General features: G+C 43.7%; 1 protein-coding gene across 1 annotated transcript in view; it reads left to right on the top strand.

Annotated features, from left to right (window-relative positions):
- Window positions 1-11,681, top strand: part of HHIPL2 (HHIP-like 2) — a 15,358-nt gene that overhangs the window by 899 nt on the left and 2,778 nt on the right. The window contains exons 2-7 of the mRNA XM_009709432.1: window positions 3,193-3,845; window positions 4,831-4,974; window positions 5,530-5,861; window positions 7,312-7,438; window positions 7,799-7,944; window positions 9,656-9,737. Of these exons, the coding sequence (XP_009707734.1) occupies window positions 3,193-3,845; window positions 4,831-4,974; window positions 5,530-5,861; window positions 7,312-7,438; window positions 7,799-7,944; window positions 9,656-9,737 (1,484 nt within the window). The remainder of the gene's footprint in view (window positions 1-3,192; window positions 3,846-4,830; window positions 4,975-5,529; window positions 5,862-7,311; window positions 7,439-7,798; window positions 7,945-9,655; window positions 9,738-11,681) is intronic.

Below are 11,681 nucleotides of genomic sequence, written 5' to 3'. Positions count from 1 at the left end.
AAGCTCCAAATAGTGTGGTGGTTAAAGTAGGAAAAAATTTAATAGGCAGTGGTTTCACACAGCTGCTGCAAGGTCCCGAGGCTTCAGTCACTGCGTCTCCATCAGTGCTGTCTCCCCACTGTCCGCCTGGCTCACGGGAACGGCATTGTGCAGTGAGAAAAGACCAAAGGCACTGCTCTTCCTGAGCTCCCCTGCCCCCCTGTAATTAGAGGGCAGAACTGACCTGCCTCTTTAACAACTGTTAATCATGCAAAGCTGGACTTACTACATGCCAAAACACGAACCAGCCAAAAGACACACTTAGTCTTACTAAGAACGTGTAAAACTCTTCTAGTTAATATTTCCTTAGCCCTAAAATATCTGTGTACCAAAATGTTTCCACTCTTTTTTGGCTGCTGGCAAGATTCTGGCATCACACACCCTTTCAGCACCAGGGCTGAAAAAAGTAGCATCAGGGTTGTTTGTCATTTTACAGTTGGTTTGTCATTTTACAGTTTTACTTTAGTGATGTTGATTTGCTGGTGAGAATATGCCTTCCTTCAGAGGAAGCTGCTTTTTTTCTTCTCTTCTCTTTCTTTTCTCAGATTGCTGGTCTGGGAGGTGGGCTCTGTTCCCACTTATTGAGAGAAATTAAAAATGTTTTCAAAGGCGTTAATGAAGTAATCACTTCAGAACAGATTTGAGAGGAGTTTTAGACTGCAGGTGACTTGTGTGCAACGGGGCAGTGAGCCAGCTGCAGGCGCATATTGGTGGGGATGAGGTGGCTTCCCAGGACGTGAAATGCAACAGGTTGGGCTCTGTCTGTTCTCCCGCACCCTTCCTTGGTGAGACCTTATCAGGCTGTCACCTCTCCTTGTCTCCTAGTCACTTGAGATCAGCACCGTATTTTGTGAAAACTAAGATATAGCTAGAAAATCAAGATATTCAGGGGTGTGTGAGTGTCTACTGGTGAAAACGGAGAGGGTGAGCAATGGTTAACGGACTCAGTAAGTGCCCGGGGAGGAACATGCCAGCCAAATGTTAGTGAATGCCTGCACCAAAGCTGCTCTCCTTCAAGGAGGTGAGGACAGAAAGACACTTACCTGAAGCTTGGGCTTTTGGGGATGGCATTCGGGGCCTAATGACGTCCTTCCTCATTCTGGGAAGACCTTAAACATGAGAAAAATGGTATGGTTTTGCCATCTAGGGCTGGGTCAGGCTGCCGGCACAGCCCTGGGGGACTTGGCTCCCCTCTGCAGGCTGGGGACTTCTGGTTTGGGAAGGGCAGAGGTGCCTTACAGATGTGATGCAGAAGCAACAGAAACCAGCTCGTTCCGTGCAGCTTGATAACCACATGGCAGCAATGAAAAGTGAGAAACTTACTACACCATCCAAAAGTTGAAAGGGTTTTACTACTTACAAGTCATATCTGTTATTGGTACGGCCAAAAGCCATCGGGTTCTTCTGTGAGCAAGGGAAACACTTTGCTATGTTAAGTTTGGAATGAGGGTCTGTAGCCTTCACATTAAATATCCTGGAAAGGCTGCTACTTGTGCCGAAAAAAAAGTCAGTGCTTGTATAACTGCCCTAGCTTTTTTAATGAATTTTGTTTAATGAAGCAAACTTGTGTAATGAGTCAGGAAAAATACTAATGTAGTAGTTCTTCGTTCTTCAACTGTCTACGTACGTACCTTCCTACATACGGGCCCAATAAAAATTCAGAATAGCCTGTTTCAGGCTGCTGGCATGAAAACCAGTAAAATAATCTTTCTGCAGAATTTACCTCCTTTCGTTTTAACTTCTGCAACTTTGTGCTGATTAAAATAGAGGTGAGATTTTAATGGAAATATTTTATAGAATATTTATGGAAATATTTTGTAGGGCCCCTATTTATAGGCCCAGAATTTTTGCAAGATGAACAGTTTAAATTTAGCTACAAATTCCAAACACAATGCCTGATTTTCAGTATTTAACCTATATTTTTGCACAGCTAAAAACTTAATGATATTTGAAGGGACATAATTTTAGATACATAACGCTTGAAAAATGTTGCCTGCAGTATTTTTTCCTGAAGATCCCATGTAGAGTCAATGGTAGCTATGTGAATTGCGTAAGATGGTATTTACATATTTGAATCAGTGTTAAATCTCAACTGCAGCCTGCTTCAGTGATACTATGCATGCAAGAACATGATTGAAGTTGTACAGCATCAGACCAAAGATTAATTTAGCCTTTACATTTAACCAATGTACATCTTTAGCACCTAAAATTTCTTCCGGCAGTTTCACCTCCTTTGTTTTGTTTTGTTTTTTTTTAACCTGACTTCTACTAACTTTATCTGATGCTCCCTCATTTTTCTTCTGGGGGAAAGTGAGCCCCATCCATCTGTTCAATGTCACTTGTGATATTTACAGACCTCTGCCAGACCTCATTACCCTACTCCGATCACCTCTCCGCAGGACTGCTTGGTCCCACTGTCCCTGGCTGTTCTGTATCTTTGACTGTCCTTGTGGATTTGTTCCCGTAAGTTGCTTTTGGGAAGGGGGCCAGAGCTGTGTGTAGCGTTGAAGGTGTGGGTGAACCTGTACCTGTTTTGTTTGCTTTCTTTCCTAACACTTGATTAGACCTAGGTATGGGCTTAAGTGGCTTAACAAAGTAAAATCTTAAATATATCTGGAAAAGGCAGAGATGCTGGCTGATGTGAAAGGTGCGTCCAGAACTGGGACTGCAGGTCTGGAGAAGTCTGAAGGACAAGGGCTAATGTTCTCCATAGCGCAAAGGGCTGCTGCAGTGAGGGGGATAGCCAATTCTTCTCTCCATCTGTTAAGAACAGGTTACAAAGTACCTAGGTTAAAATCTAGCAGGAGAGACTAAGGGGAATTTCTAAAAGCAAAGATAAGACTAGATTGCAAGAAGAAATTGCCTGTCAGTTCTTAAAGCCCTCTAGCAGGGGAGAATCCACAGCCTCCATAGATATTCTGTTGGAAATAATTTAGGTGCAGCTGATTGTGCTTTGGTAAGGGAAACTACTACTGACCTCTAAATCCCCTTTGGCTGTATTCTGAGTGACTTTCTACTACTCCAAAGATGACTCATTATGTTCTCTGCCTTAATAATTTTTCACTTTATTAACCAGTTTACTTCCACAAAGGTGTCTTGGCTTCTCCTGGATGTGTATACACAGCCACATATTTTGTTTCTTTTACTTTCTAGGAATGTTCTCCATACGCTGCACATCTCTATGACGCAGAAAACCCTCGGACACCTCTAAGAAACCTCCCAGGACTTTGTTTTGACTACTGCTCTGAGTTTCATTTCAACTGCCGCTCTGCCATCAGCCTGCTGACAAGTGATAAACACATCCAAGAATGCTGCGAGACAAACAAGACGCGCTTTTGCAGCCTCCTTCACCTACACGATGAGGACTACTGCTTCCCCAACGTGCTGAAGAACACGGCCCTCAACCGCAACCTGGGCTCGGTGGTGGAGGATCGCAAAGGCTGTCTCCAGCTCTGTCTGACCGAGGTTGCCAATGGCCTGAGGAACCCGGTGCTCATGGTGCATGCGAATGACCATACTCACCGCATGTTCATAGCTGAGCAGGTGGGCGTCATCTGGGTCTACCTACCTGATGGCAGCCGGCTAGAGGAGCCCTTTCTGGATATTAAAAGTATAGTGCTGGCTACGCCGTGGATAGGGGATGAGAGGGGCTTTCTGGGGATGGCTTTCCACCCCAAGTACAAGTACAATGGGAAGTTTTATATCTATTACTCATACATGGATAAGAACCAAGTGGAAAAGATCAGGATCAGTCAATTGAAGGTTCTGGCATCTGACGCCAACAAAGCTGATCCACGCTCAGAAAGGTAAGGTTTGTGTTGCATGCTACTGTATGCCACGACGACAAACAATTTTCCTCTGTCCCTGTCCTTCCCCCTTGCAGAACCTGCCCATTCCCAGTCCCCTTGGTTCAGGTGTGTGACTGCCCTGCTGTGAAGCTGCCAGGGACAGGCTGTCTCAAGGTCACACAGCAAACTAGAAACGAAACTGAGGAGGGGACCCAGGATCTAGGCTTCCAGGTTGTCTTCTCTCTCCATCTTGTACTCTTGTCTTCTAAAGAGCAGTAATAGCCTTAAGCCTATTGTGGAATTAACATTTGCCCTAAAAGTGTTTTGTACTGCAGGAGAACAGGGATGCTTCACTACAGTACTATACATTCATTTGATCTGACATGGGTGCACCTGCCCTGTCCCCTCACCGAGAAAAAAAAAGCTAATTCTCAGTTATGGAGAAGAATTTGTTAGTAGTGGACTTACTTTCCCTGGAGTTTCATAATCACCATAAGATGCTTCTGAAGCCCTCAAATTCACCCACTGCTTCCCATATAAGAAAGCAGAACCCACCTGCCGCAAAGTTGAAAGGGCAACAACTGTTCCCCACAGAAGAACACGTTATGTATTTGCAGTTGTGTTTTCAGATGAGCTGTGACACCCCCATGCTCATGGTGGTGGGCGAGCTCTGTAGCATGGGAGGTGTTAACGCAGCGTGGATCAAAGCTGCGGTGCACGGGGCAGCTGTTGTGCTGCACGGCTCCTGGGAAACATGCGTCCTCGAGGGATGCTGTCCTGAACGGAGCTCTGCTGTAAGGCAGGCAGACAGCCTGATGCTGCAGGCTACCAGGGAACGGGGTGCAACTCAGCACCGCATTTGGCAAAGCTGGCAGGTCTGTACAGCTGGGAAATCTTGCTTTCTTCTGCAGAAGAAGTGATGCAACACTTTTGCAGCCTACTTGAATGTTCAGTCCTTCCCAGTAGCTATAACTGGACTTATTTATATATTTTTTTTTTTAAGGAATCTTCTGGAGCTTGAGGAACCAGCTGCAAATCATAATGGTGGACAGCTGCTCTTTGGTGTGGATGGCTATATGTATCTATTCACAGGGGATGGTGGGAAAGCTGGAGACCCGTTTGGAAAATTTGGGAATGCTCAGAACAAGTAAGTAGGAGGGCAGGTGAAAGCTTTGGACTTATTTATATATTTTTTTTTTTAAGGAATCTTCTGGAGCTTGAGGAACCAGCTGCAAATCATAATGGTGGACAGCTGCTCTTTGGTGTGGATGGCTATATGTATCTATTCACAGGGGATGGTGGGAAAGCTGGAGACCCGTTTGGAAAATTTGGGAATGCTCAGAACAAGTAAGTAGGAGGGCAGGTGAAAGCTTTGAACTTGTTCACAAAGATAGGAGGTTTGAAAATGCGACAATGCGGAAGAATAAAGTAAGAGTAATTCCTGAAAGCGTTGGTCCATCTGCAAGTCTGTCCGATGTAGTATTTCAAAAATTAAAATTTTACATTTTGAAAGCTGAGGGAACCCAAGTTGTTTAGAGAGGGGAGAGTCTTCTGTGACTTGAGCAGGTTGCAAGACATACCAGCCACTGGCTTATTTCTTTTGGACAGATAACTTCTTTCCTTTGGAAAGGGGGAAGAGGAAGATAATTGTGTTTTCAGTTGGCTCTCATGCAGGAGTTTCGTTTTCTGTCGTTCTCTTTAGGAGTACCTTGTTGGGGAAAGTCTTAAGGATTGATGTGGATGGAAAAAGCCCTGACGGAAAGCCTTATCGCATCCCTCCTGATAATCCATTTGTGTCTGATCCCAAGGCCCGCCCTGAGGTTTATGCTTACGGGGTCCGGAATATGTGGCGCTGTGCGGTTGACAGAGGGGACCCTGTCATGAAAAAGGGAAGAGGGAGGATATTCTGTGGGGATGTCGGGCAGAACAGGTTTGAAGAAATCGACATCGTTGTTAAAGGAGGGAACTACGGCTGGAGAGCAAAGGAGGGATTTGAATGCTATGACACAAAGCTTTGCCACAATTCTTCTTTGGGTAAGGAAGAACATTCTTGCAGAAGATTAATTTATTATACGTGTGTGTTTAGTGACTATAGCACTGTTTTTCCAGTGAAGCTAAATAATCCAGTGTTTAATAAGCACTTTAATAAGTGCTTACTACTTAAGAGCAGAAATCCCTTCTCCCCAGCCCTGCAGTGTTGATATGAAATGCTGCCCTGCTTATTCGGGGTATTCCCTGCCATACACTGCGCTGGACAAGGTGTGCAGGGTCAAAGCCTGTGCCTTTTGCAGACAGACAGAGTTTTCCCAGTGAAGTCAGGAAGGCAACGGATTGGATTTAAGTAGAGAAGCAATGTTGTGGTTTTGTCAGAAGCTCTGCACTATGGCTAAGGAGAGCGGACCAGGCTGATGCTGAGACCTGAAACAAATCCTGTGGAAGAGGCAGTGTGTCCTAGCAAGCAGGGTGCTGCAGCAGAACACCCAAAAACTGTGTGCTGGGTGTGATGGACAAACTCACTTGCTGTCTTTAAAAAAGAGTAGATACTGGTGGTTTTTGGAAAGCTCTTGGGAGAGCATGGTAGAAGAACTCGGTATTATTATAATGTTCCTTAAGCTGTTGGAAGAAAACACCTGGTCTCAAGCTCACGTAGATGCTTCTGAAACGTTTGTATGAGCAGGCAAATGCAGAGTATTTGTTATCAACATTTCTTCCTGCTATGCTGGTACGCACATGGCTCTCAAGTTTTTTTTATTTGGTTGTTTTTTTTTAATGGCCCAATCCTTCACTGACAACAAAACTGAATTAGATTTTGCTGTTAATCTACCGTTTTTAATGAATTGCATTTGTGATCTTTATCCTTATCATTCAAGATTAAAGAGGAGCAACCTGATCCAGGGGAAAAAAAGTGAGGACAAGACTAAAGTTTTGTGGGATCTGATATTAAACCCGAGAAAGGGTTAAAAATTAATTCAATTTTAACATTGCCAGAGGCAAAGCCTTTATTTTATGTCTCATGACATAAAATGGAGGTAGCACACTTTTCATGTTCCGTGCTGAGGATGTCAGTAAACCTATGAAGATGTTGAGTTAACCTGCAATTGTTTGATCTTATTCCCTTCTCTAAAAATATTGGAATCTGTAAGAGAATTCCTGTTAAAATGATTGGTGCGATCACAACGCTGTACGATATATTTCTTGCAGGCTGATACCTTCCTGCCTTGCAGAGAATCGTGGTCCTATGTGTTACGGAAGCTCATCATGACTAAGCCTTGATAAGCAACTACGCAGAGAGCTCCTTAAAGCCTCTGGCTCTGTTCTGTTCTGGACTAAATTACTGAATTCCCACTGAAATTTAGCTGTGCCGTTTGTTCAACTGTACTGGTCCTTCTAGTCATTTTTGTGCCTATCAGTGTCATTGACCAATCACTTTTTGACGTTCTCTGGATGTAAATTTTCTCACTTTTTATTCTTCTGTGTTTAACAGATGACATTATTCCAATATTTGCCTATGGCCGCAATGTGGGGAAGTCCGTTACCGGAGGTTATGTATACAGAGGATGTGAATCGCCCAACTTGAACGGACTTTATATTTTTGGTGATTTCATGAACGGGTGAGATGACTGTTTTCTCTGCAGCTTCCATTCTGTACCCACATTTGCCTTATCTGGGCAAATAACCTTATTGGAACATCCTGAAACCTTTTGAGCTGGAGCAAATGAGATTCTCGGATGTCTGTGTATTAAAGTGCTCACTTTGACTATTGTAACAGCATTTTGGTTGGAATCTAAACTTCCTCCAATTTAGAGTCCTTAGGATAGGTTTGCTTTTGTTCAGTCCAAACGACAACTATTAAAGCCAGTCAACAGTCAGGCTCCTCGCTGAATTTTTTTTTTTTTTAGTAATGCATGATTTTGACAGGAACTCGTCTTGATAACAGAAACATAAAACACAGGGTTTTATTTTCCATCTAGTCGACTTATGGCTTTACAGGAAGATGAGAAGACAAATAAGTGGAAGAAGCAAGATATCTGCATTGGCAGCACAAGAGCTTGTGCTTTCCCTGGAATGATCAGCTCTTACAGCAAATTCATCATCTCGTTTGCTGAGGATGAAGCAGGTAGGTATCGTGCTAGTCATACCTTTATTGGAAATGGAACTGTCAGTTCTGTATTGTAGGGCAAATGCGTAAAATTATGTTGATCCTTACATGTTACTTGAGAGCAGGCACTGCAAAACCAGTTTGTGGTAAAATTATGTTGATCCTTACATGTTACTCAAGAGCAGGCACTGGAAAACCAGTTTGTAGCTATCTCAGCACGGCAGGTAGGGTTGGTACGTGGTTCGGAGGGGTCTCCTGCCCTCTGGGGCTGTTGCAGATTGGCTTGATGGAGAGCTCAGGAGACAGATCCTCACGTGAACCTGCAGTCTTAACGCTCCAGGTTCCCTATGGAGTTTGAACTCCTGTTTGTTTCAGCCTTTCCCTGTCCTTTTGCTGTTGTTAGTTTATGCACGTGAACCTGCAGTCTTAACGCTCCAGGTTCCCTATGGAGTTTGAACTCCTGTTTGTTTCAGCCTTTAACAACAGCAAAAGGACAGGGAGTTTATGCTGTTTCATTAATGAAAAGACTATATCGGTGCAGTTTGTTCTTTCATTGTAACAGCTCATCCTTGGTTGAGTTCTTACAGCTTATCTGAATTTCCCCTGCTTCATTAGTATAAATTCCTCAGTCTTATTCACAACAGCACTTTACGCTATGGACTTTTACCAAGGTTTTATTTGGGGATAAGGAAAGCCACTCATTTTAAAATTTAGTGGAATGCTTGAGTGCGTAGGATTATTGCTGTGGCCATGATGACCCGATCTCTCACCAAGGCGAAAGTACCGATGCATACTTTGTTCACTTTTGTACAGTCTCCTGACGGAGAGCTACGTGATACAAAAAGTGGCTGCAAGTTTTTGGAGAACACAGATTTGCTTTAGTGAGCTCTGATGCTTCGTAATACAGCAGGAAAGAGATTTGCTTGTAATGAAAAGATCCTAGATTGTCTGGCTAGCATATTCTGTCAAAGATGCAGGGAGATGCAGGCTTCATTGTGAAATATGTACAATTTTCAACTGTTCTAACAACATGTGGAGCGAGTAGATGTTAAATTTCTCTTCTACTGTTTTTATTTTAGAAACCAATATAGTGTCATCATGTAATTTGAAAGACAACAACCATTTTGACTCTTTTGGACGCTACTATAATTTGCCTGGATATTGTTCTAGTGGGTACTGAACAGAAGGCACAAAGAGTAGTTGCTCTCCTCAGCAACCATACAGGGATAAAAAGCTTCTGTCTTTCATGGATTAGCCAATTTAGCTCTTGTTGGATTATTTTTATTTTTTTTTTTTGGTACAACTATGAGATGGCTAAATATTTGTTGTGTGGTCTTCCCCTCTATTTGTAGCTTCTGGCTGCTTCTTTGGTACAAACAAGTTTAAAAAAATACATATTTATACAGAGGGAAGTAACCTTTTGGAGGGCAGCTGACATGAGGTAATGAAGGTCCTGCTCAGGCACTGTGCGTGATGGAGAGCTACTGGTTCTGTGGGGAACCCTGCTCCAACCAAGAGATCATTTGGTGTCCCTGGGAGCCCACCTCCACGGGGTGAGACCAAAGACCACTTCTTGGATGTAAGACACGACTGAGGGAGTGACTGAAAGGGTTTTCTTTTCTGACCATGTGAATTAGTGAAGGGCCGGGAGAGAGAGGGAAATGGAGAACTGGGATTCAACTTGGGCACTTGAATCTGAGACTAGTTTTCTTTTTTCACTTCCATTTAGGTGAGCTGTATTTTATGTCTACTTCTTATCCCAGTGCCTATGCACCACATGGATCGCTCTACAAGTTTATTGATCCTGCAAGGTTAGTAATTAAGGATGTTTTTTCCATGCCAAATTCTTCTATACTCACCATACATTCTCCAGCTATCACAGTAGAAAGAATGCTAAGTACTACTGATACATAATCTCACTGGCCTCCACATCCAGTCCTTGGGTTTTGTTCAGCCACCACACATCTGGTGCAACTCTGATCAGTTTTAGTTAATTTATTCCTCACTCATCATACCCGTGCACCCACAAATAGACAAGAGTTCAGACATCTTAAATATATGGGACAGTAAGGATCGAAATAATGTCTCCTTGGTTCGATATCTGAAGTACAGCATAGTGGTGTTTTAAAAATGACAGTCCATAACCTTCAGGGCCATGACATCACATATCTGCAATGTGCTTTCATATATATAAATTGCAGTCTGCAATTTAGTTTTCTTCACAAAGAAGAGTAAAATCTGGGGCTTCATGCAGTGTTCAGATAATAATTGGAGCCTGAACCTGAGTTGTTCCTAGCAAAATGTTTTTTCCCCATTAAGCAGTTATCCCTCCTAAAGTCTGTTTTTACAATAAGCATGCTTATGTAACTTTTTCCCCTCCCAAGCTTTTGGATCTTGCTAAAAGCATTAAATGAGTTTCAAATCACTCTGTAATTTAGATACACTACTAATGTGTCTGTGCTGTTGCTGAGATCTCAAATACTACAAAATGAAGAAAACAAGTTATGTTTTCTTGGGAAGTTAAATCCAAAGCTAGATGGTTAACTCAAGCTCTGTACCAAGGTGATGGGAATAGGAACTCGAGTCTTTTACTTGCTGTAATCTCTTGAGGAGACTCCTGCCTTTAACAGCTTATTGTCTGCCAGGAAGCTTTTGAACTGCACTTAACTGTGGCTGACCAAAATGCAAAATGTAAAATTAAAAAAAAAAAAAAAAAAAAAAAAAAAAAAAAGAGAGAGAGAGAGAATAATTCAACTAAAGAAAACCCCAAAACATTGTGTGCTTGAGCGTGCTCCATTTCACAAAGAAAAGCCCTGCAGTCCCTATGCCAATCCTCAGCGTGCCATGAAGACTATCAGGATGATAAATCCTCTCTTTCCCACTGTAAAGGGAGAAATGCAGCTTTCTGTTTCACAAGCAGCCTGCGGGAGCCTTTGCAGGAGGTTGCCTGAGGACTGGCGTGCAGTAATGCACCATGTTACGATGACCCCACGGGGCGCAGCAAGCCCCTGCCAGGAGTGTGATGGTTTCACTGCTCAGAAGGTCTTTCTGGAAAGAAGCCAGCTCTTCCCTGTGCTTTTGGAGCTCCATATCCATCACTTCTAGAGCAAGACCAGGCACTTGCTCCCTTGGCTCTTGGGAATTTGTTCTTGTATTTTCTGGTTGCCCTTGTTTACCTTAGCCTGGATGCTGCTGTGCTCAGCTTTGCCCTTGTATGTTTGCTTAAGCACTTTGCAAGCTTGCCCAGGGTGTGCAAAGCACTGACTGCTCCTCTGGAGGATGAGCTTGCTTGGCTGGGGGGCAGAGAGCCCTAACGCTTCCAGATCCCGGGTTGTAATCTGGCCTCCTCCTGACTGTATCACGAGCGGAGATTTTTTTTTTTCCTTTCTCCTTTGCGTTGTAATGTGTTTTACAGGATTTGCCTGTTTCCATCTTGCAGTGAGCGGTGCCTGGGATAACTGGCTCCTCTGACACGCTGGTGAGGGCAGCAAGCCACACAAACGCCTGCTTCAAAACCTTGGCAGGGCTACAGCAATCTACCTGATGGCAACTCAAACTTCCCTAGGAACCTCCCAGGAAAACTGACGGCAGTAGAGCCCAGTGTCCCCACTTCAGCTTGCCTCTCCAGCAGTGCCCTCGGGGACGGCAGTGGCTGGCGTGACTCTGCTTCGATTGGCACCAAATCCCCTCAGTCAGTCGGGAGCGGAGGGAAGAGGTGTTAGAAGGTCTTTTAAAAGAGAGGAGGGGGGGGGGGG

The sequence above is a fragment of the Cariama cristata genome, unplaced genomic scaffold, assembly GCF_000690535.1.
Source record: "Cariama cristata isolate BGI_N322 unplaced genomic scaffold, ASM69053v1 scaffold12391, whole genome shotgun sequence".
Classification (NCBI taxonomy): domain Eukaryota; kingdom Metazoa; phylum Chordata; class Aves; order Cariamiformes; family Cariamidae; genus Cariama; species Cariama cristata.
This window is presented reverse-complemented; position numbering and strand designations above follow the sequence as displayed.